At 42.8% G+C, this 23,410-nt stretch overlaps 3 protein-coding genes across 17 annotated transcripts in view; 1 reads left to right on the top strand and 2 right to left on the bottom strand.

The window, feature by feature from the left end:
* Positions 1-1,636, bottom strand: part of syne2b (spectrin repeat containing, nuclear envelope 2b) — a 107,075-nt gene extending 105,439 nt beyond the window's left edge. For 9 of the 10 annotated variants that reach the window (XM_064324086.1, XM_064324113.1, XM_064324132.1 and 6 more), the window contains exons 1-4: positions 1,449-1,636; positions 1,220-1,332; positions 955-1,123; positions 163-259 (exon numbers count right to left, since the gene is read on the bottom strand). In XM_064324086.1, the coding sequence (XP_064180156.1) occupies positions 163-259; positions 955-1,123; positions 1,220-1,326 (373 nt within the window). In that variant the 5' untranslated portion in view covers positions 1,327-1,332; positions 1,449-1,636. The remainder of the gene's footprint in view (positions 1-162; positions 260-954; positions 1,124-1,219; positions 1,333-1,448) is intronic. The other variant, XM_064324169.1, reaches the window with a different exon arrangement.
* Positions 1,637-2,477: 841 nt separating this feature from the next.
* Positions 2,478-23,157, bottom strand: LOC135249042 (nesprin-2-like). 6 transcript variants are annotated; one of them, XM_064324293.1, is made up of 12 exons: positions 19,910-20,046; positions 15,591-15,723; positions 8,404-8,465; positions 7,016-7,111; positions 6,849-6,926; positions 6,587-6,679; positions 5,911-6,116; positions 5,014-5,213; positions 4,731-4,831; positions 4,520-4,609; positions 3,446-3,523; positions 2,480-2,729 (listed from the first exon to the last, which is right to left on the bottom strand). In XM_064324293.1, exons 2-12 carry the CDS (start codon positions 15,670-15,672, stop codon positions 2,532-2,534), a joined length of 1,284 nt encoding a protein of 427 aa, XP_064180363.1. In that variant the 5' UTR covers positions 15,673-15,723; positions 19,910-20,046; the 3' UTR covers positions 2,480-2,531. The 6 variants fall into 6 exon arrangements, with proteins under 6 accessions (XP_064180371.1, XP_064180363.1, XP_064180389.1 ...); XM_064324285.1 differs by lacking the exon at positions 19,910-20,046 and adding an exon at positions 23,029-23,157 and having other exon boundaries at positions 2,482-2,729; XM_064324301.1 differs by lacking the exons at positions 15,591-15,723; positions 19,910-20,046 and adding an exon at positions 9,163-10,418 and having other exon boundaries at positions 2,478-2,729.
* gphb5 (glycoprotein hormone subunit beta 5) overlaps positions 23,137-23,410 on the top strand; it is an 8,286-nt gene continuing 8,012 nt past the window's right edge. Inside the window, exon 1 of the mRNA XM_064324341.1 lies at positions 23,137-23,330. The gene's annotated coding sequence lies outside the window, so the exon portion shown is untranslated. The remainder of the gene's footprint in view (positions 23,331-23,410) is intronic.

The following is a 23,410-nucleotide window of genomic DNA, read 5'->3' as shown; positions in this document are numbered from 1 at the left end:
GTTAATTCATTTATTCTGCAAAATAAAGAGCGGGTATGATAGAAGTCCCATTCTAAATATACTGTCTCCTTTTCCAAATTTCCCTGGAAATGGCATGGAGGTCTAGCTCACAGCCTCACTTGCACAGCCTCATCCCCCCAATGCTCACGCTCACACTCTTACCCAGGGCGGATTTGCTGGTGTATTTGCCAGCGACAAGTTTCAGCCTCAGAAGAGCAGCCTCCAGCAGAGAGACCAGGTCCTGCTTGTCCACGGCTTCCTGAAATAATACCAAAAGATAAGTATGCTAATCACTCCATCACCGCACGCAGGCCCAGTGAGAGCACACAGTTCTTTCCTTTACATTCACACAACTACTCTGCCAAGTCTGCCACACTTAAAGTGATCTCACTGCAGTCTGGCATATCATCATTGGCAGCAGAGCTCTGGGTCTGTTTCCCCCTAACAGTCTGGTATTGGACATTTAAGGTCAGATTTATTTCACTTGGGCTTATAATTCACTCAATGGTTTCTTAAATCCCATGGCCAAGAACTATTACTGTAATTACACCCAGCATAACATAATAATGACTTTGGTGTTTTTGCTCTAAGCCGCACCATAAAGCCAAGGAGAAAGTTAACATTCCATCTCCATTACAGCATTACATAACCTCCACCGCACCGCAGGGCTTCACACAAACCTGCATTATCAGGCTCAGAAGACAAATCATTACATTCACCTCACAAAAGTGCAACCAGCTCTACTGCTACATTGCTTTCTTGTAATGAGCACCAGAACACTGGTTGGCCAATCTTTACGGAGTCATTTAAATTGCATCTGCATTAAGGCTTACTTTGATCTTATTTACTCATAATCCAATTTCAAACCTACAAAAGTGTGAATACAAAATGCCCAGAAGAGGTTTGTTCTCACTCTGTGATACATATGATGAGCCACAACCCAAGCCCACTCACATGCCAGTTCTGGAGCAGCACTCGAACCCCCTCCTGGGAGCAGTAGGGCCTCTTCCAGGAGCACAGCTTACTGTTCAGCTGGCCCAGGAGGTCCAGGACTGTGTGCCAGTGTTCCTGGTACTCCAATTTGATTCCATGATACTTGGCAGTGACACGAACACTGGTGAACCTGTGGAGAAGGTCCAATCGGTGAATATACAATAACTTCTGGCCTGTCACAGGAGCATAGCAATTCAAGGGGAAGTGTAGATGCATTTTAACCAACCTTCTTTTAATTTCTTCCATTTTGTCTGTTGGAACCAGAATGGCACCATACTCATCCATGTTCTTGAAGGAGTTGAAGATTTTCAGGTGATGACTCATTTCTTCCATTGAGGTCTGACAAAAGACACATTGGCACTTCGCCTTAATGCACAGAGAATAACTGACAAATGAGAAAGACGATGAGTAAGACTGCGAGAACGGAAGAGTGTCGCATTGCAGGAGACGGAGACCTTGAGGAGCTCCAGCTTCTCTCTGGCACCCTCAGCAGCCTGAGCGTGGTCCTGCGTATCTTTGTCTTCGTCAGTCAGCGTCCCCTCCACACGCAGCAGCCACCGGCCCACTGCATCCAGAGGAGCAGGCAGACTCAGGTCCAGCACAGTCTTGTACTCACGCAGCTAAAAACAAAAACACAAAGAGACTGTGTCACCAAATGTGGTCACACACACATACACACACAAGCATATAAAAACATCATACTTTTCACTGGCACCTTGGATTTAATGTTTCATTTAATCGGCAAATACCGGAAAGTTCTGAGTAACTCACCACTGCGCAAGGCTGCACTTGGAGGCTGAACACGTACAGTACGCAAACTTTAATTATTCAAATACTGACAAACGATAAATATGTAAACACAGCAAGTAAAATACTGAATTGCCCATTCCAAATAGGCCCAAAAAATAATTCCTAATTTTTAATTCAGAAAAAATTACGATCTAAGTTCCGGGAAGAACTTCCTTGAGTTCAGGTGCTACTGTAATTCGGACCGGGTTCGAGGTGCACCTCCCTGTCAGCAGCGGTCCAGGCCCGTCAGGGGCATCACCGCCGCCGCTGCTAGGTACGACCAGGCGGACATGGAGGCTCACACGCCGCACGCTCACAAAGGACACCACGCAATCAACACCTGAGCCAACACCACGCACGCACGCACGTACAAACGCACAAACACGCACACACACACGCATGCACACACACACACGCACGCACACGCATGCACACGCATGCACACGCACGCACGCACACAGACACACACATACGTGCATACACGCACGTGCACACGCACGCACACAGAGCGCAGCACAGCACAGTACACAGTGGTCAAACAAATACAGTTTCTATGTAATGTCAGAAAGATTCAAAAGACCATTAAAGGCGGTTGTATCTAATTTTCATTTAATGCATGAGACTTCATCTTAAAATTTTAGAGAAAGCTATAACACAAAGAATTCTGTACTCTTTTGTACTCTCATATCTCATAGGGGTGTCATATCTACATCTATATGTGCATTCATCCATCCAGCCATGGTAACCTTTTAGCTCTGCTCTCCTTCCACATGATGGAGAGGTACTTGTGCTATAACTGGAGCAGAGGAGACGTGCCCTGTGGAGGTTCTTACATGGTATCTCTCTGCATAGCTCTCGCCTTCTGTGGAGTCCCACCCCTCAACCAGCTCCTGATAGGCCTGTTCCAGCCAGCAGGTCACTTCTCGAGCCTTCTGATTGGCAGAGGTCTGCGGTCATGGCAACAGAGAGGTTAATGATTGGAGAGGTGGCAATTTAGTGCAACATGATCTGGTGGCAGAATCATAAGTCCAAAATAATCTTCATGACAGTCACAAGGACAAAAAATAAAACACAGAGGCCCTTCAAAAGTTATATATGCTCTTTACCATTTTCCACAAAAAACGTTTTTGGTTTGCCCAATAATTGAGGTATTATGCTATTTTAGCCTTATCAGAAAAGACAAGTAATCCTTGTTAAATATTTAGCCTTCACTGGCATTGTTAGCATACATGCTACCATCATTTATCATGATAAATCCAACCTTGAAACAGCTCCAATAACATTCCACTATACATGCTATACCATGTTACGCTGATTAACCTGCTACAAGAAGCACTGGGGAAAAATAAAGTCGTTAATTTTAAGTTAATTTCAGTCTGTAGGCATGGCCAACATGGTTCTCACAAAGCTCCCCCTCCCTTTCGCAAGAAGTCATATAGTTTTTCTCAGCTAATAGTGCTCATAAAATAATATAACTAATATAGCTCATGAAACATGACAAAACAAAGTTTCACAAATGACCAGATGAAAACAATGTTAAAATTATTTGCCCAAATAAAAGTGATGTGAAAATGAGAGTTAAAGACACCACCAGACAAGGAAGACAGGAAACAGCCACTGTGGGAGACAGGCAGAAAACTGGGCATGAGAACAGAGCGTTTACCACTGAAGAAGAAGATCTGGAGGGCTCAGGTTTTTGGTAAGGGGCTGCTCTCATAGGAGTGGGATGGAGCAGGTGAGCCTGGTCAGAGAACAGACGGTCAGGCCGGATTTGCTTTTCAAGTCAAGCCGGGAGAAAAAAGGGACACTGGCGTATACAGCAGACCTGGGTCAAATAAGTATTTGTTTTGGATTCAAATACTTTTCTACGCCTTTTCTGATCTTGTCTGGTTGTACTGGAACCAATGAAATACTCTCAGAAAGTGCAATCCCCGCCTTCTGGTCATATTGGCAGGCTCAATTACACCAGGCAAGATCAATACAGCACAAAAAAAGTATTTGAATTCAAAACAAACCTAGGTCTGGTATACAGGACTACCATCACAGGGCTGGTCAGGAAACTCTGCTCATTGAATAGAACAACGCAGGTGATCATTTCCCTGTGGATCTCTACTGGAAAAACACCAAAAGTTTTAATAGCTTTGAAAGTCCCTCAGGGGACAGGGTAACAGGAAACAAGCAGAAAGTGAAGGGCAGAGAGGGCTGCTTTATTCAAAAGATATGATTGTTCAGTGCAGCGTACTGCGGGCCCCATAACCACCATTCAACTCTGCTAATACATCACACCTGCTCTAAGCACCAGTCCTCTGTTCAAGGTGGATAAACACTCTTGCTGTAGCATAAGGAATGCACAGAGTGAATGAGCCCTTAAACCAAATGATCCCTGCCGTCACTCAATTACTTTGACGTTAAAAGATAACCTTGGCTTTGAGCAAATGCATGCTACGGTAAATTTCCTCCAGCACTTTTTTTCCCCCCAAAAACATATGCAGAGAAGTGTTTAACACAGAATTTACCAATGCTTAGGAATGTCACCAAGGACTGGAAATCAGATAAAGATAGAGGGATGTCACAGTGTAATATTTTAAACAGCCTGGTTATAGCTTGCTCGTTCAGCAGTAGGACGGTAGTAGAGTAGGAGTTTTAGAAATGTCAGCATGTCAGAAGACATGTCATATAAATCCCTGGTGCAAGCCAGTGTGAATTCAGGTAGCCCGCAGGGAGAGCAGAGGCATACCTGGCGCAAAGGTGAAGCAGAGATAGCAGGAGTGTAGTGGGTAGGCAGGTTCACAGGGGAGAATCTCTGAGGTGAAGTCATATATTGCACCTTCACCACAAAGGGGAGAAAGAAGATAAGATTACTGCATCACTGCAGAACTAACATAGGTGGAACAGACCAAGGTAGAAAAAGCATAGATATATTTCTGGTTTTAATACTGAAGATTCACCTGCATCTCCTCCTCTGATGCAGGCATGTCTTGGGAGTACTGCAGGAACTGGGCCACGTAGGTCATAATGGACTTCTCATCCGGGTCTCTGACATCAACATCTGAGACAGCAAAAAGAAACAAATCCACTGTTTATGGTGGAGCCTGATTTACTGTGCTTAATAGATTTTGGCATGATGCGTCCTTGAACATGTAACCAGTGTCCCTTCTAAAACACAGCGCAAGCACTCTGCAGCCTCCCGGGACACAGAAACCCAACTTCAATTTTGACCACAACACTCACCCTCTGGCGCCAGCAGCCTGGGGATTCGAAGCTCCTGCTCGGCAATCCGGAAGGCCTCCTCCAGGTTCTGCTTGTTCGATCGATTTTTGGCCTTGGACAGGTCCACCAGGTCTGGGCGAAGACCACAGAGGATGGCCAGGAACACGACACCACTACGCCAGCTGGTTTTGAAGTCCTTAACATTGAGGGTGCAGCCAGCCCTAAACACACGCATGTCAGAGGACGAGAGAGCAGGCGAACCATTCAGGCCTATATTCTCTCTACGTAGCTTTACTCAGAAGTCCAAACAAGACATTAAATAATTTGCTAACTGCACTTCAGACTATTCTTGAAGATACATGCCCACATAGAGTATTAGTAAAAATACACTATCTGCAAAGAGGTGTGGTGCAGCCTGAAGGGTGGTGGGCTCTTGTGTACATACAAGCCTGCCCACGCCCAAGTGGGTGTGGGCTCCATCCCCTGTCATGGCACGTTTTGAACTGTGATCCCTTCCCTATCTATTACCCTCTCTGCTTTCTACCCATTTGAATAAAGAAAAAGGTAAGATACGAAAGGAGGAAAGAGTGTCCACTCTGCATTTTAAAAATAAGTACAAATAAATAAACTATCTAGACAAGACAGGGAGAGGTAAGGGGATGTTTGCTCCATCAATGCATTGCTCAGCTGTAGTAATAACTAGGGGTGACAAAAGGGGTGGGGGTGAGGGGGTTATAATGATTCCAAGAGCACCCCTGACTGACAGGGGCCCTCAAAAAATATTAGACCATAGGATTTTCTGGTGTGGTGGGACCCAATATTAGATCGTTTCATGGGGCCCAAAATCCCCGGAGGTGCCCCTGGATATACTGTAACAGTGCCCTGTTAGGCACCGAGGGGACGGGGAGAAACGCTCACTTTTGCAGCTGCTCCCGGACCCACAGCATCAGGGCTTTCTTGGCGGAGATGCGGAAGCGCTGGTGCAGCGGTGAGCCTTTCCGCGGCAGGGGGCTGCTCCGCCTGCTGCTGCTGCGGCTGCTGGTGGAGCAGGTGTCCAGGCTGGCCAGGGACTCCAGGGAGGACTGCCGAGAGCTGAAGGACAGCGCGCAGGCCAGCTCCTCGATCTGGAGGAGCCGGGCGGACATGCTCAGTCACGGTAGTGGATGAGAAAGGTGGAGAGAAACAGCATTCTCTATTTTGGAATGTGTCTGAGTGGCAGTCTTTTGTCTTCAGAGAACAAGTAGAATTCCACCTGATGTAAACTACACCTTTTTACCCGAGAATTTCATGATCATTATAGATCACTGAAACCGTTCCAAAAAGGAAAGGTATGCGCTGTGAACTGGATGTGTCATCACAGCTATTACTTAAGAGATTGCAAGTGATATGATGACAGACTGATGCCATATTCCAGGTGTCATTTCCTAACCTGAACAACATATTACAGTAGTTCAAACAGTTTTTAAACAGTTCCCCCTCTTGGTAAAAATCCCCAGTAAGTTAACAAAGCATTTAAAAGGACTAGTTTACTTCCAGTTTTAATAAGAACACAGGCCAGAAGCCAGCCCCATCTCTGCATGAAGGAGTCACTCACATGAAAGTGTAGAATGATCGTCCATATCAGGCCTAGTATGATGGAAGGTTTGCCATCGATGATGTCCGGAATGTTGATGTTGACCAGCTTGATCTGTGCAAACACAAGACAATGTGATGGACAGCCGGATAGAAAGTCATACTCCTGACATATGAGTTGATTATCTTTATCTTTATATTCTGTATAAATCCACAAACTATCAAATGACTACTGTATGAGCAATAAATCTACCAGCCACTTTCTCAGTTTCTGAGACTCTCACCGATTTCCTCCGCAAGAAGGACAGGGCGGACTCAATGTTACTCCGGTGCTGAAAAATGCCTCGGCCTCTTTCCCGACTCTGTGAGCAGGAGGGTAGGGGTCACACGTCAATAAGTCAATAGGAAAGCCCGGGGTTGGTTTGTGGGTGTAAGGGAAAGCAGGACTCACCATGTGCTGACCACTCATCACCTCCAGCAGGTCCAGGAGCAGCGACCCATCACGGACGTCGTGGAACAGGTCACGCACCACACAGGGGGGCTTTCGCTGAGAAGCAAGGGAGACAACGGCCATTAGCGTTAGCCTCGCCACCAGGGCAAGCAACAAACACCAACTTCACCAGATAAGCATCACTATGACAAACTAACTTATACCGTAGATTAACACTCCTGTTCCTTCTATTTCACTGATTGGACTGCAGCCTGAAGCAACATTACTCGGCGACATAGATCAGGAGGTAAGACCGATTGTCTGGTAGTCGGAGGGTTGCCGGTTCAAACCCCGCCCTGGGCATGTCGAAGTGTCCTTGAGCAAGACACCTAACCCCTAACCCCTAACTGCTCTGGCGAATGAGAGGCATCAATTGTAAAGCGCTTTGGATAAAAGCGCTATATAAATGCAGTCCATTTACCATTTACCATGATGTCAGTCTCCTAACCGACCAACACAAAGAGGATGTTCGTGACAGAGTGAGATCAGGTGAGGAAATAACTCCCTCAATGCCTGGAATCTCAGTCACTGTTTTCATGAGAGGAATACGTCAAAAGTACTTTAAATGTATTTGAACACTTGTATTCACATTCGTGCATGTAGGTGATACACCACCAAGCATCTTCATCTTCACAGTAGTGGGAGTATTATTCATGTAAAGCTAGATGAACAGAAAGGGTTACAGTGGAGCGGGGACATTTTCTAAGCAGTGCCCTTACTCTCTGCAAACTTTGGGGAGGGGGGGCAGGGGGAGATTCCTGTTGCTGTCTGTCTGCACCTCCTGCTACCAGAGCTCTATTTATACTACACCCCCCCCCCCCCCCAATCACGCGCTCAGGGAAGCCATGCCACCAGTGGGACAGGAACAGCTCAGTTCATGCACTTGTGCCAGGGCTGCAGAAGAACCACGGGTAACCTCAGAGTGTCCTGGCCCCACTGGGAGGTATCTATGGTCTGGGCTCTGTCTTCCTCATTCGTTGGGGGGAGGGAGGGCCCTAGGGGGGTCTGGCCTGCACAGTTTCTAATGTTTATTTTCATTTTATTCAGTACACAGAAGAAGTACAGAACCGTTACTGGAGATTTTTGTTGTCTACATACAGTATGTTACAGTACCATACTAAATGAGTTTCTATGCCTGAGTCAATTTTTCAATGAGCATTGTTTTTGTTTTGGTTATAACCAGGCCCTGACAAAAAAAGATTATTCCTACATTTTTGAAACAGCTAAAGCAATTGAAATATACTCCTGTTTAGAAATAACAGAAGCAAATAAGCATTTAAAATGTTGTATGGCAGAGATCAGGGACTTTCAGCAGGTTTTTCATGGTTTGTTTTACAAGTTGACCTCACCTTTGCAAGCTGAGCATTGATCCAGTTGGTGAAAGTTCTCTTCTGAATTTGCTCCTGCTCCACTGTGACAGACAAACATTGAATGAACATCTAGACACACTCAAAACATGTAGGTTTACAGGGCACAGAACACACGCCATTTTGTTTCATTATGTTTTTTGTTTCACAATGTTATCTTGGGTCAACGTGCATTTGGCGATTGCATCTCATTACACTGTACGGGAAGGTTTGGTTGGTTAGAGATCCACATTTCATCACTCTCTAGCGACCCCCACTGGCCAGGTCTGCACCCATGGACTGCATGCTGCATAAGAGAAGTCTTCCTCTGACTCAACTATATACGAGCTTGGCTGTGGGCTGTGGTGTGAAAAGAAGCAGGCTAGAAGGGGATAACCGCCTATGTGCTCACTCTCCCAAATTGGCAGTGAGGTATCCTGCATGAACTTGGCTACAAATAGTAACTGGATATTCCAAATCAGGGTGGGAAATGGATATACAAAGCCCCACAATGGGCGCCAAATATCCAAAATTTAAAATTCATATTTTTAAACCTATGTTTTGCTTTCCTCCAACGCTATCTTCAAAAATGTAAAAAATGTATACCTGCAAAGATGAAAATGGAATTCAAATTCCATTTTCTGAAAAATAGCCATCAATGCTAGTGTTTTCCTGATTCTCTTGTAAATCATTTTTTATAATCAGTATACAATAAATGGTTGCATACAAAGAGCACAAGCCAGGCAGGTAAGGTCCACGTACCACTGTCCAACTGGCCAAAGTCGGTAACGGTATAAAAAATGTCTGACGGTGGGCTTTCCTCCCAGTTCATTTTCCTTAGATTCTTCCCAAATCCTCACCTCATAAACAAATCTTGAAACCTCAGCTATCTCCTCCAAAGACAGGCCTATTCCCGGCACACTTTGAGAATGGACCCCAGCGCACCCAGGTGACCAGCGAACGCTCTCATTACCACCTCCGGGCGCAAAGCTGTTTTTCGGAGACCGACCGGACGGTGTCTCCTTCCGCCCACGGCCAGTCTGGAGACTGGACTCTGGGCAGGGTCTAATGTTAAACACCAGGAAGTGGTCCAAGTGTGACTCAAACACACTCAGGGCCAGAAAGGCCAGGGTGTTTGAAGGCGTACCGCAGAAACCGCATCCCAAATACACATTCAGGGTCCACAGCACAGTTTCACAGCACTGCTTCCATTGCTTCATTTAAGATAAGAAAAAATGTTTTTTTTTCCCAACCCTGGTTAGTTCAATCTTACCCATGAAATACATTAAAGTTTTTTTTTATACAGGTTTATGCACAGAACTCAATTTTCGAACCGTGATACAAAGCCCCGATGAGTCAGAATTCAGTAGAATAGCAGACTGCTACCTTATTCTATGACATTTTCAAGGCTTTCAAGAACATACATCAATGAACACAGACAGAAAATACACCATGTACAGTACACTCCACTATCAGTAGTCCATATCTAGACAATGCTGTTACTTCTCCCATGCACCGTGTTAATCAAATGACCTTTTCTATTCATTGTTCCTTTCTCTCTTTGAGAGTTTGGTCATATTTAAAATGATAAAATGCAGACAGATAGAACTCTGGGTAGCTTCAATAAATGTACTATATTTACAAAATTAGAAAATGAGATAGTATAGCAGGCCACTGTAGCTAAAGGTTTGTTCTTACAATCGACAACACACAGGCACAGGCAAACCCTCACACACAAACACACGTGCGCACCCTCACACAGAGACACACATACGCATAAATAATGTACCAAAAGGAATACATTCCAAAACAATGAACGATAACATAGTGCAACTGTGTAACTCAATAACTGCACTGTCACAGAATAACAATTATTTCCCTCAATGCCATTAGCTTTGAGTGTTTCTATGCAATCACACTACAATACTGTTTTCTTCATGTTTTTTGATGTTGCACACCTACAGTAGTTATAGTCAAGCAGACACGAAATCACAGTCTGAGAAAAATCTCTAACACACATGAATGTTGAAGGCACAACAAATACTCACCCATGACGCAAATATAAACCAGTCCAGTATAATCACTCGACTGGGTGCTTTCCTTTGTTTAAACTGAAATCGTGTTGATCATGTTGAGCATAAACGCTGTTCATAAGCACAGTACTCAAAAACAGCCTTCTGCAGTGTACGCCAGAAACCTGACTTTTCCTGTTGTGTTCATGAGAATCATTAGACCTACATGAACCTGCAAGTCAAAAGAATCAATGGCACAAGTGAATTATGCATCGTCGTTTAGATGAATAATGAGTGAAAGCAGGGTTTCCAGTACACCACCTGTCCCACAGGTTCTGAAAGCAGGTGAGTGTGGAAACCCCTCCCACACAGACCTTGCAGGCCCAGACAAGAGAGGCTATGACCCAGTTAGCACAGTCACAGAGCGAGTGAGTGATTCCACCACCAGCAAAGAGGGTGGAGCTTGCCTACATCACAGTGGCCACAGTAACGAGGTTCTTTGGAAATGAATTGCCTGGTCAGTCTGGTGAGACTGTCAAAGGCACCCACACTGAACAAATGTGCATGCTGACCTGAGCAGAGATGGGACAAAAGTAGTTTGAACTAGTGTGTCTATAAACCGCTTCGACAAAAACATGCCTGAATCACGTCCAAAAAAGACAACATGGTTTGCGTGTCACACAGCACTAGCTCCCCCTGCTCCATTAAGCGGGAAATTGCACTTAGCGCTAATGTGGCCACACCACGAGCCAAGTGATTCTCTGCTCTATTTTCAGACAGTTCTTCCATGAAATCCAACACCAACAGATCAAACAGGCGCATCAAAACTAAGACCAAAATCTCAGTGGAGCTAAAGTTTTCTGGGTATGGTTTCCATTAAATCCTGCATGTTGATGGCTACCACTCGGGTCAGTGTGAGCACAATGCCATATAGTGAACATGTTATTCCTTCCCTCTCCAACCCAGCCAATGTGTGGTGAGCATTTTGGATCAAAATGGCTGCCGTGTATCAATCAGCTGGGTGCTATACTGTGCATACTGGTGGCAGTTCAGGTGACTTTCCCCTTTTCAGGCAATATGCATTGACCACTGGGGTGGGATAACCATGAGCACCACACTAAATTTCTCACGAGACTGTGGGAAATATCCAATCACATGTAGTCAAGGCCACAAAAGTATTTGCATCGTTCAGCCCATTCTCTGTCAAATGTCAAATACCAACATTGGTGTATAACACCTTAAATCACTGGGAATCTACTCACAATCTGCCAAGCATCTAAACAAGACAATTTTCTGTATCACAAAGTATGACAGCATCTTCATAATTAATGATTAATTGAGGCTTGTCTTTTTAAGCACAACAGAATGCGTAACCTGACTGCGGTCTTCAGTTACTCCAGAAAGGTAACAATAACAAATGTTATGACTAGGGATTGATTTGCAGCAGTTGGATAAAAGGTGATATACACAAGTTTCATTCAGCGCTGGAAATGAGCAAACAAGTCTTTGGTTTTCCATTTTGGTTTTCCAGACATGCAAATATTAATCTCAATGCACACCGGATTTACACATGGAGCATTGTTACTGTACTCTTGTGTCATAAAACTGAATAGCATATTGAGATTAATACACTTTTGACATTCTTATCCAGATTGCATTCTTTTACCTACAATCCTATCAACAGCTGGATATTTACTTAAGCAATTCATATTAAGTACCTTGCTCCAGGGTACATTTTGATACACTGCCAGTCCAGCAAAATAGCATCAATAATGTGTATTACAGCAAACATTTCGGTGGAAGCAAACAAGACTCTGGGCATCCACTCAGAGACAGAAACTGTTTGCTACCACACGCAGAACCATCATGAGCCTCCAACTTTGACCCATCTCCCGCATTAGAGCCATTCTCACAATAGAGCTCTGCTTCCATGCTTTTAAAAAGCAGAGGCATTCAGTGAATTAATTATGTTAATGTTTCAAGGCACAGGACAAAACATATGCAAAATATGTTGTTCCAAAGAACTCATTAAAATTCACAATGATTTAATGGTTCATCTGAAAAACATCATTTATGTAATACAACTTGATTGATTTAGCCATTTGATTAGTGCAATCTGGTTTATCACTCAGCAGCTAGATTAACACTGAGTTCTTTGCAGAGCTCTCCCATGACTATCACATCAGCTCCCCCCCATGACACCAAGACTAATTCCAGTCCAAGCACTTTGAACATGCTTACATCACTCTGCGGCAGCTTTCCATACCCATTGTTTTTTTTTTTGTTTTTTTTTTTAGCTCTGCAGGAACTTTTTACATTTGTTCCACTCACGGAAAAGCATGTTGAATCTGTTTCTGCCACCTTTCGAACTCTCATTATTTCATATATTACTGTTCATTTGGAATTGGAAGGTTGCATCACAATCACTTTCTGTGAATTAAAAATTAAATACAAAACTTTAATACAAAACGCATACTGATTTTTAGAGATACAGTATGAAGCCTTGGGATTCATAATCAGTTTTAAGAATTACGACCAGGTGGCATTTCAGGTTAAATTAAATTATTGATGCCAAACAAGGACCTAAAGTATTTTAAATGAAGAGGAAAGGAAAGTATAAGTTTCCAGATCTTGGATTTTAAGATTAAACATCAGATACTCAGGGCTCTGAGATTCAAAAAGTTTAATCCTATATTGTATATTAGCTTTCCTAGCTAGGAAGTGTCCTTGTGTCTATTATTTATTGTAGTATGTATACAACTTCAAATATGCATTCAATAGGAATATGTTCATAGCTGAAGTTAAATACATTAAAATACAATATGGCCCAATACACTGGGTAATAAATTTCATAAGTCCAGGACAGTGACTACCTTCAAGAATGAGATTTTGGTGATTAGAGAGTAACCCTTCACAAAGCGTGACAATGTCACAGCATTACTTGAGCTTGGTTATTGAAACCTGCTTTTTCACTCGGAAACACAATCAAATGGAAACTGGGGCGAGCACAGAACACAGAAATCAGTTTTCCTGGTACTCATTTAAAACCATTAAAAATCAATGAAGGAACTGCATATTTAGCTCATCCTCAATTTTGAAAGCTGACATCTCTGCCAGTCATCAGCAGACCCACATTCAGTACAACATCTGGGCACTGCACAGCTAACGGAGTTAAAGCCCCAGTACAAATACATCCACAAAGACCTAACACATGTCTAAATAAGGCTAAAGGGGAGCCAGTCAGGGGCCAAAAATAGCACAGTTTATGACCCTCAAGCAGGGCTTCCAAGAACACAGAACATAAACAGCAAAATTGGAAGACAGATTTCTGCATTTTCAACCTCCACAGCGTTCTTCAAAAGAATTGATTGCTACATTTTTTTTTACCCACCAGATATCCTCACCCAGAGTGTCTTACAAAGTGTATTCTTTATATATTATCCATGTAAGCAGCTGGACATTCTTCTCAAGGGTGAATTTTTACTTTTTATATAGAAAACCCATTTATACATCAGGTTGTTTTACTGGAGCAATTTAGGTTAAACAGCTTGCTCAAGCGTACAATGGGAGTCCCATACCTGGGAATCAAACCTGAAACTTAAAGGATCAGTTCCCCAACCATTCTCTAACCATTATACCACACAGCAGTATCATACCTGGGAATCAAACCTGCAACTTAAATGTCCAGTTCCCCAACCATTATACCACACTGTCAGCCTTCTTTCAAAGCCACATTGGCAGTGTCCATCCTGTTAAGACGGTCAGCAAACATGTACACTGTACATATTAAGTGATCGCACCAAACAATATTTGACAGCACCTTACAAGCACGTAACACCTACAAGTACATGCTCGCATGCATGCATGCGCGCATGCACACACACAAACACACACACACACACACGCACACAAACGCACGCACTCACACACACATGCATGCACGCGCGCACACACACACGTGCCCCAGTTCGTTTTGAAACAAAAGCCCGATTCTAACGGTACATAACTGAGATTTAAGTATTAAATTATTAACTGTGCTAAGTAACCAATAAATCTTCTTTTCCAAGTGGGAGAATACATTAGGCATTTGTTTTTGTTTGCTTCAAAGAAAACTTCTTACAACAATTTCAGCACCTTTTCACGATCTTGAACATTAATTAAACAAGTGACTTAAACTATGCAGTACATAGGTCAAAATTGGATAAAACTGAAGGGTCAAGCCTTCAAAAAGAGTTGCAAGTGAATATTCAGAGCCTGATCCCCAGCACTGTTGCTGTGTATTTTATCATTACACACAGATAGAATATCACAGTGGAACCCTCACACAGTGAAGTCAAACGTGCAGTACATGACTGACACTCTCACATGACTCACTTTCGCGCCTTTAGTGTAACATGTATCACAGTAAGCCATTTCTCCCTTCCCCTCTGAAGGAGAGCCTTTAAAAACGACTTCGCATTCATGAATGGTTCACTGTTAGACAAATAACACTAATCTGCCCATGTCCCAGAAGAAAAGAAAACTCCTCTGTTTCAACAGGCCTGGGCAGGCACAGTTTAACACAGGGATGAATAGAGACATACAGCGTAAAGGCTGGTAAACTTGAAAATAAAATACTCTCAGGTCTGACATTTTCCACAGAATCTGTGACAGAGCTAACTGCATGCTGGCATCCATAGTTCACACACCCCAGAAGTTGACAGCCCCCTGAGCTCTGATTGCAGTAACCTCCGCAAGCTCGTCTTGCATTTATGATGACAGCTTGTTCAGTGCTATGAATGATCTCACCGGTGCTATGTATGCCAAAGACCAGAGGGAGCATTTTAGACAGCCTGCCAGGAAGATAAAAGGGTGATGCACGTGACCCTTGTCTACGATTTCATTCTTTCCGTGGTAGTGACCTCTGTCCCTTCACATAAAACTCAGAAGTTTTATACTGTCTCGTGTCCCTCTGTAAATAATAATAACAATTCAGCTGATGTAATGTAAAAAAATACAGTTTATCCCTCTCACAAAAAAAACAAAACTATGAAAAATCAAAGCATGAAGATTCCGTTGTGTGGCACAGCAGCCTGCCTGCATCATGGAAAACCTGGCATGGATCCTCCCAGCTGTGGTAGGGGGTGTGATTCCCCTCTGGTAAAGCAGTTAGATGAAATCAAGTCTCCACAGACTGACCTTGCAGCAGCATGTGGACATTGTCGATGTCCAGCGGGAGGCCCCGCGTTTCCGCTTGGAGGTCGGCGCTCTCAGATTCCATACTTCCAAAGAGAGGGGATCACCCAGAGGATCTGGACAGCATGGCTGAGCTCTGGGGAGACGGGGAGAGGATGGAACACGATCACATAAACTGCTACAGTGCGAGGCTGAGGGGTCTGGAGTACCGGGGGAGGGATCGCTAAGCCACTCAGCGTTGGGTTTGTGTGCTAGAAATAGTAGGGGTGGAAATTTAGCCTTTAAACCAGTGGTCCCCAGTCCAGGTCCTGGAGAGCTGCAGGGTCTGCTGGCTCGTGCTGTAGCACTGCTATTGATCAGGTGCAGCAGTTGATTGCAAGGCTAACTCAGGTCACCTGTTTTCTTGAGTCTGAATCAGTTGCCAATCTTAAAGCAAAAACAAAAACCAGCAGACTCTGTGGCTCTCCAGGATCAGGACTGAGGAATTCTTTAACTTCTTTAAATTGATCACTGCTGTCCATGTTTTTTTATTTTATTTTTATTTATTTTTTTTGCTTGGTTATCATTTAGTTCTGAATAAACAAGTTCAATGTTGTCTTTGTAATGCATTTATTTTTTTAAACAGACTATCATCAATAAAGGGAAATTACTTTCATAAGAACATGGATTAATAAAGGGAAATTACTTGCATAAGAACATGGATTATTCAGCTCTTTATGGTTGAAAACAAATATCAAAGTAGAACAAGTGTTAAGACAATATTGTACAATAGAATTAAATTAAAGTTCATATATTGTTAGCCCCTTACTTTTAAATGTATATTTTTTCTATATGTACATAGCATTACACTAAACATCTGCATATCATACTGTCACTCTTGAGTGCTTAAAAACACATACAAATAATATATTCAGTTGCTACATAACTTTATCTATTGCTTCCACATATACCAATATATTCTCTAGCTAAGTGAAAATGGGGACACAAAACTGAGGACACCGGATCTGAGTTCACAGGAGGAAGATTAAGCCACAAATTGGAAAAAAAAACTTTATAACCCAAGCAATCTTAAATGCTTATCAAGGAAATGCATGGCTGATCAGATAGGATTGTTTAAACACTGAAACACATTTCTGTTTTAATAAAATTGTGTAGACTGTTCAAGATCACACTTGGATGAAGGCCCCGCAGAGAGATTCTTTGCATAATTAAATGTATAGGCATTTCAAAATAAATTAATGAGCAGTACAGTTGTTCTTTAAATCAGAACAGTCTCATCCTGTCCTTCCTTTTTCACATGCTTACAACAATCCTTGAGGCGCCCTGGCGCCCTCTACAGGGATGACACACAACAAAGTGAAAGCAAACACGTCATACACATACACTGTCAAAACTGTGACTGTACAAAACAAACAGCCCTTTTACACACACACACACACACACATACACACACACCAAATACGGTACTCATATGGGGATGCGAACACATGCTCACGAGCACACTCCCATACACATGCAAACCTGTACTTTCTCTCTACAGGTACAGTAAACAGACACTCCAGAGTTGTCTAGTGACTGGAATAGCCTGCTTATGGGCCCTCCATTCACAGGGTGTCGAACATGCCACAGATGTGCAGTTAAAGACAGGTGCCTGGCTAGGCCTGACACAAGCCCCACCTCTCTGCTTGCTGGTGTCCACTGAATGCACACACCCGTGGGGCATCTGTAATGCGTCCCACGGCTGATCATTACAGCAATCCGGAAGTTCGGACTCTTCAAATCGAGAAAGAGCCTGTTATCACGACCCGAGTACATACAGTCAGCTTCTGACACTGAGCAAACCACACTGTCCTGATGCATAATGAAAACGCTGAGTGATCGCAACTTATATTATTGGGTTCAGCTCAAATCAAACCAGACTATACTGGGAATGAGTTACATCATTTTAAACCAGGGTAATTGCCCATTCATTAAATATCCATCTGCAGCAGAAGTGGGCCACCAGGGCCGTATCCGTTTCTAGTTTTCATGCCAACTTCTGGCCTTCATTACTTCATTAGGCCTGACATTTACACCATCTGACATTTCAGATTCATTCTTGATAAGCGCATGAATGACAGCCGAACACTGTTGTTGTGTCCTTATATGAAACGGTTTACTGTGATTTAATCTACAAGTGAAGCAGTGCTGGTGCTACTGCCAATTTGCTCATTTAGCCAGGATAATTGGTGGAAACAAAAACCTCCCTACGGAACTGGAATTGCCCAACTACATTTTATAAGAATCTTTACATCACAAAACTAACATAGTAAACTGACTGAGAGAAATCAATTTGTCAGTCTTGTAATTTAATGACCCATGAAGGGCCTCCTGACATTTTTTTACATTGTTAACGCCAAATATATCCAAAATAATTCAGTTTACTAATATGGGCTCTCTACATCATCAAAGTGGTTGATGTAAAAGGGGAGAGTGGATCCCTGCAGCTTTGTCACAATTATGTGAAACACTACTTCAGGGCTTCTGTGTGGTCCACTGAGTTAAGGATGCCAGTCCACGCTGGCAGCCCAGACTGGCGACACACTGCAACAGGGATTGGAGGCTTTCAGCCAATCGGGGTGCCAGCATCTCATCACGTGCCAGTGAGTCTGTTAAGCCACAGCGTCTTCCTCTGGTTCATGTCTGTGTGAGCCTGACTTTCAAATGGTCATGTGATCAGAAGCAGTGCTCAACATTCTGCACTTTGCAGCAGAGCACACACTTGTCTGCACTCTCCCAAAGCAACAGAGGAGGCTGCAGAAATTAGCACTGATATACAATACTAGGCATATACTAGCGTACTTCTACTTCACCACTTGTACTCAATCTTAAAAGACTGCATACAAAATGAGAATTATTTACACAATAAATCCAAACTATACCGATTTGCAAACCATGAATAATAATAAGGAAAGAAAGTACTGCAACCAAAGCAGTTGGGTGTTAAAATGGCAAATGATGTAAACAATTAAGGACTCTCAACCTAAATCCTGTCATGAAATGGACTAGAGGAAATCAATCCTGCTCCTCTTTAAGAAGACGCTCAGCTGTCCCTAAGCTCATTAAGTGGAATACACAGTAGAACACAATGATTTCTTGGTTCCACACCAGTGCACACAACACAGTGAAACCCAACAGGGTACACCTCTTCCATATCATGGCTCATTACAGTGACTTGTACAAGATCACAGAAATAATTCCTCATTCTGATTATGTACGTACCATTTTGGAGGGAAGAGTAGAAGTTTCTCCTTTGACTGGTTTTGACATGGGAACGGAGAATGGCACAAATCTACAGTACACATAACAAGGCCTAATCTAATCTCCAACTGCCTCCACGATGTGGTTAATGCAAATTAGCCCTTCTTAACCAGTTTCATGGTCTAAGAGGAAATAGCGCCAAAGTTTTATCAGGATGTAGGCTATTTGAAACATAATACGCACCACACAGAGAGACTTACCAAGCTTAGTGAATTCTAAACAAGAGGCTCCAATGAGGTGCACACCACCTGCACACAACTTGTTTAAAGTAGTATTTAAAAGAGAAAAAAAAACTCTTTTCCCTGTTCCACAGCTGATTGATTCTGTTCTCAGTGTTGGTTTTCCACAATGGAATAAACCAGATAAAGGATTTGACATCTGCAGGCCTAATTTAATGTCTATCAAAGTTTACCTTGACTGCAAATCAAGTTTTTACCCCACAGGCAGAAGTGTTTTATATCTCTTTGCATGTGCACAAAGGTCACATGCAGACAGAGCAACACAGGCAGCAACACATCGAAGAGGATTAGGAGGGATGGTCCAGCAACTAGATCTGCTGGATGACATTTGACATTCTTTTATATATTTACCACTAATACACTGAGCTCGAACATTCTGCTATGAAAATAAATGGCGGGTTACCATAAAAAAAAGCATTTTTAAGTCTTTTAAGAAATGTTCTTTATTGCTGTGAGACAAGAGACATCTGCTTGCCCTGTACTGTTCTAATGCACGGGACACATACATGTCCTATTATTTTTGGAATGCCCTGTACGGAAATGCAAATCATTTATGATTGACGGACAGGCACGCAGCAGGTGACTCTAGCTCAAACATAAGCAAGGTCAATATGCTCTTCATATCTACATAAATTTATCAACAAACACAGAACAATAACCACACGCATGCAGTTGTTAGTTAATTAAAACTTGTCAGAAATCCTGAAGCATGGTGAAATTGTACACACACACACACACACACACGTGTACATATTTGCACAGTCAAGACACACTGTCACTTACACTTCCTTCACAAACTTGTCAGCACGAACACATAACCACACCAATGCACAGCCGCTTGCCCTTGAGGTAGGCAAGTACTGTTATTTCTCATCCCACTATGGTGTGGAATCTGTGCTATCCAGAGGCTCGAGTCAGCTGCCTCTTCCCTCAGAGAGCTGCCAATGTCTATCTGTGTGCCAAAGTCACACAGGACTACAGTGAACACAGGAGGCAGGGCCTGCAGGGATCACCTTACTGGGTTCACGTACGCTGGAATAACAGGCTTATAACAGCAGGTTCCAGTTACATTTGTAGAGACAGGGCACTCATTTCTCCAAAAAAAAATATGAGAACCGCCGGCATGGGAGATTCAGATTCAGCCTGGGGTTCTCACAGGCTCATGCACAGAAGCTGCTCCAATGTAGCACAACAGGTCGGGGGACTGGCTTTCTGTCTCTGAAGCTGCAGGTTTAATCCCTGGTGAAAATGCCACGGTACCTTTGAGCAAGGCATTTATCCTTAATCATTTTGGTAAATATCGAGCTGCATAAACAGCTTTTAAGCAAAAAAAATGGAAGCTGTTCTATTGCTGCTGTGGATAAGAGTGCCTGCTAAATGCCAAAAATGCAGTGGCTCTGTGGGTGTGCAGGAGAATGCAGTTAAGCGGTTACATTGTTTTTCTTTAATCTCGCCCGCAAAATCTGCCAGCCACAACAACTTACAATTCTTTCAAAAGCCTATTCAGAGCAGAAGCTAAAGGGCGTGTCCAGAAAATGGCTGCCACACCTTTCAAGGACTAAAGTGACCTTCATTTTTAATTTTCAGCACTTTGTCTATTTATACAGCACACGTAAAAATAAGGATATCCTCATGATGCTTTGCCCTGATAATAAAAGTTTATTTATTTTTTATTTATTATTTATTTATTTATTTAGGAATGGTATGCACTATGCAGAGAGCTGGCAAAGGGAATGTTACTCCCAGAGGCCTGACAGACTGCGGTTTGCCGCACACAGTCGAAACACGTGTCACTATTATAACAGAACTTTGCCACGAAATTCACACCGCCCACAAATAGTGCACTTGTTTGCCTTTGAGTTACTAGGTGTGTACGTCCCAAATAACAAGAAATACAGACAACACCACTTAACCTCTGATTAAATTCTAAAAACAGAATCTTGTAATCATGATACTGTGTTGCTATTCATACGATACTGACAGCAGAAAAGATAGCAGTGTACTGTCAAATTAGGGGCGCTGATAGTCTACTCTAACTGCAACAACAACAACAATGGAGGTTCTGCCAGCTTTAGAGTTCAATGTGCTTTTCAGTGAAATGACATTACCTTTTTTTTTTACAGGTAATCAGTTCACAATGGACTATTTTTTCAGCAGATGGTGAACTATAATAATAGGCTACATTTATCACTCAAAGAGGCTGAAGGGACAGTCAGAGAAAAAATGGGAATGGGATTCTCGATCGACATTCTATGAGCAGACACTCTTCCTGCTCATGGAATCAGTTCAATAAAACCTCAGCAGGAGGACCAGCACTGAGAACATTGATAAAGTACAGTGAAAATAATCTTCCTTGCACCTCTTTCTTAAACTATTACATTATGACTCCCTAGGGATGCATTTATGTGGTACTTAAAAGTCTAAAATTCACATATTTCCCAGGGGTTATAATGTGCCACATATAGTACTGTAAGTGTAGAGAAGCCATGCATCATGACTATATCCCAGAGGTGGGTTAGCACTTAAAGCTAAAGTTTACACGTGGACCTTGAGAGAGCACCAGCAGAAGAGGCTACGATAGCGCAGTCAGAACTGGGCTGTGAATCCACATCCTCTGCCTGACAAGATATTGTCTCACACAGCAGACGTCACAGTGCTTCATGCCAGTGAATATATGAATTTAAACACAAAGCTAAAGCAGCAGCACCTACAAAATACTTAAACAGCAACACGCCCCAGCCCTGATTGTAATTGCACAAGGTGTGGTACCTGTGGGCAGTAGATTTATGGAAGCCTACCAAGAAACTAGGCTGAGAGGGAGTTTAAGGGCGAGGTACACCAACACCCATCACATAAATTATCCAAAACAATTATCACCACGCCAGGAGACGAGCATAAAATATAGCATGCAGCATGTTGCATATGCAGCACAAAATACTCTCATCCACAGAACAGAGAATTTCCAGCAACTCCAAACTGCTCTTGTTTTCAAACCACCAAAGCTTTATATAATATCTATATAATATAATATTTATTTGTTGATAATTTATTAATACAAAGCGCAGCAGTGCTTTTGCAACACTGAGAAAGTTCCAGTAACTCTGTATACTGTGCTCCAGTAAACCCCCAGCAGTATGAATAGTTAATTTCATATATAAGATTTGTAAGTCAAATATATTATGGACAATGACATCTGCATAGTGCACTTCAATAAAGTACAGAATAAAAGTTTAAAATCACAGGTTACAAAAACTCAACCTTGTCTGATGCAATGACCATATGCAGACCCAACACACTGTGCTACTCCCCAAAATACTTGAATTTCGAACCTATACTCCAGAAGCACAATTTGCAGTTTGGCAGTATGCTACACCCACACAAAGTCAAAATCAGTTCCACACCTATACATCAACAACTATCAGAAAATAGCAACAATATGTGTGAGAAATAAAGATTTTTAGAAAACCTTCAGGTTTATAGATTTTTTCTGTTTCGTATGTACGCTGTAACAGGGCTGGTCACGACTAAATGCCACGCACTTTGACACTTGGAATGTCAGATAGAGCAAGAGACGCTTGGATGTTCGGAACCTGTCACTTCTGAAAATAGATCCCCAGTATGCACGTGTTAACATTAGCGCTGCAAGATAAGGCGCAATGCCACTGATGTTCGTGGCGCAAGTTACCGTTATTTAATGTGAAGTAAAGAAGAAGCAGGAACAGGCTGGTTTACAAAAATATATTTGATATTATCCAACACCTAACAGATCTATTGGCGATCCTTTAAGCACTGTGCATTTGAAAGCGTAGGCTCGGCTATTGCAGCGAAATGACCAATGCAGCGACCCTGTATTTTATTTAAAATAAGAAAGTCGAGTTGAGCGTCGTTATGTGTGTACTTACAAGAAATGCCCAAGTCAGAAAGCGTTTCAGTCGACCGGTTTTCCTACTTTGACGCAGGTTCAGCAGTAAACAATGTTTATTTGGAAGTGAGTACTGCTACTGGATGAGTTGCGAAGGTTGTCCAGTACGATTAACTCCACCCACTGTGTGCAAATTTGGAGGTCCACACCTTCGAGGGAAAGTGGACGCGGTGGACAACGACACGCTTCTAACAGCTGGGACCCAAAGGTTAAATATAGCCCTGGATACTATCTACTCGCCAGAACTGATCCAGGATCAATTTACATACTGGAGCCGCAATGGTAATTCCAAAACATTATATGCAAAAAGATGGATACGGACTAAACTATCAGCAAACTTCGTACATCAAACAGTGAGAGAC

Source organism: Anguilla rostrata, chromosome 1 (genome assembly GCF_018555375.3).
Source record: "Anguilla rostrata isolate EN2019 chromosome 1, ASM1855537v3, whole genome shotgun sequence".
Lineage (NCBI taxonomy): Eukaryota > Metazoa > Chordata > Actinopteri > Anguilliformes > Anguillidae > Anguilla > Anguilla rostrata.
This window is presented reverse-complemented; position numbering and strand designations above follow the sequence as displayed.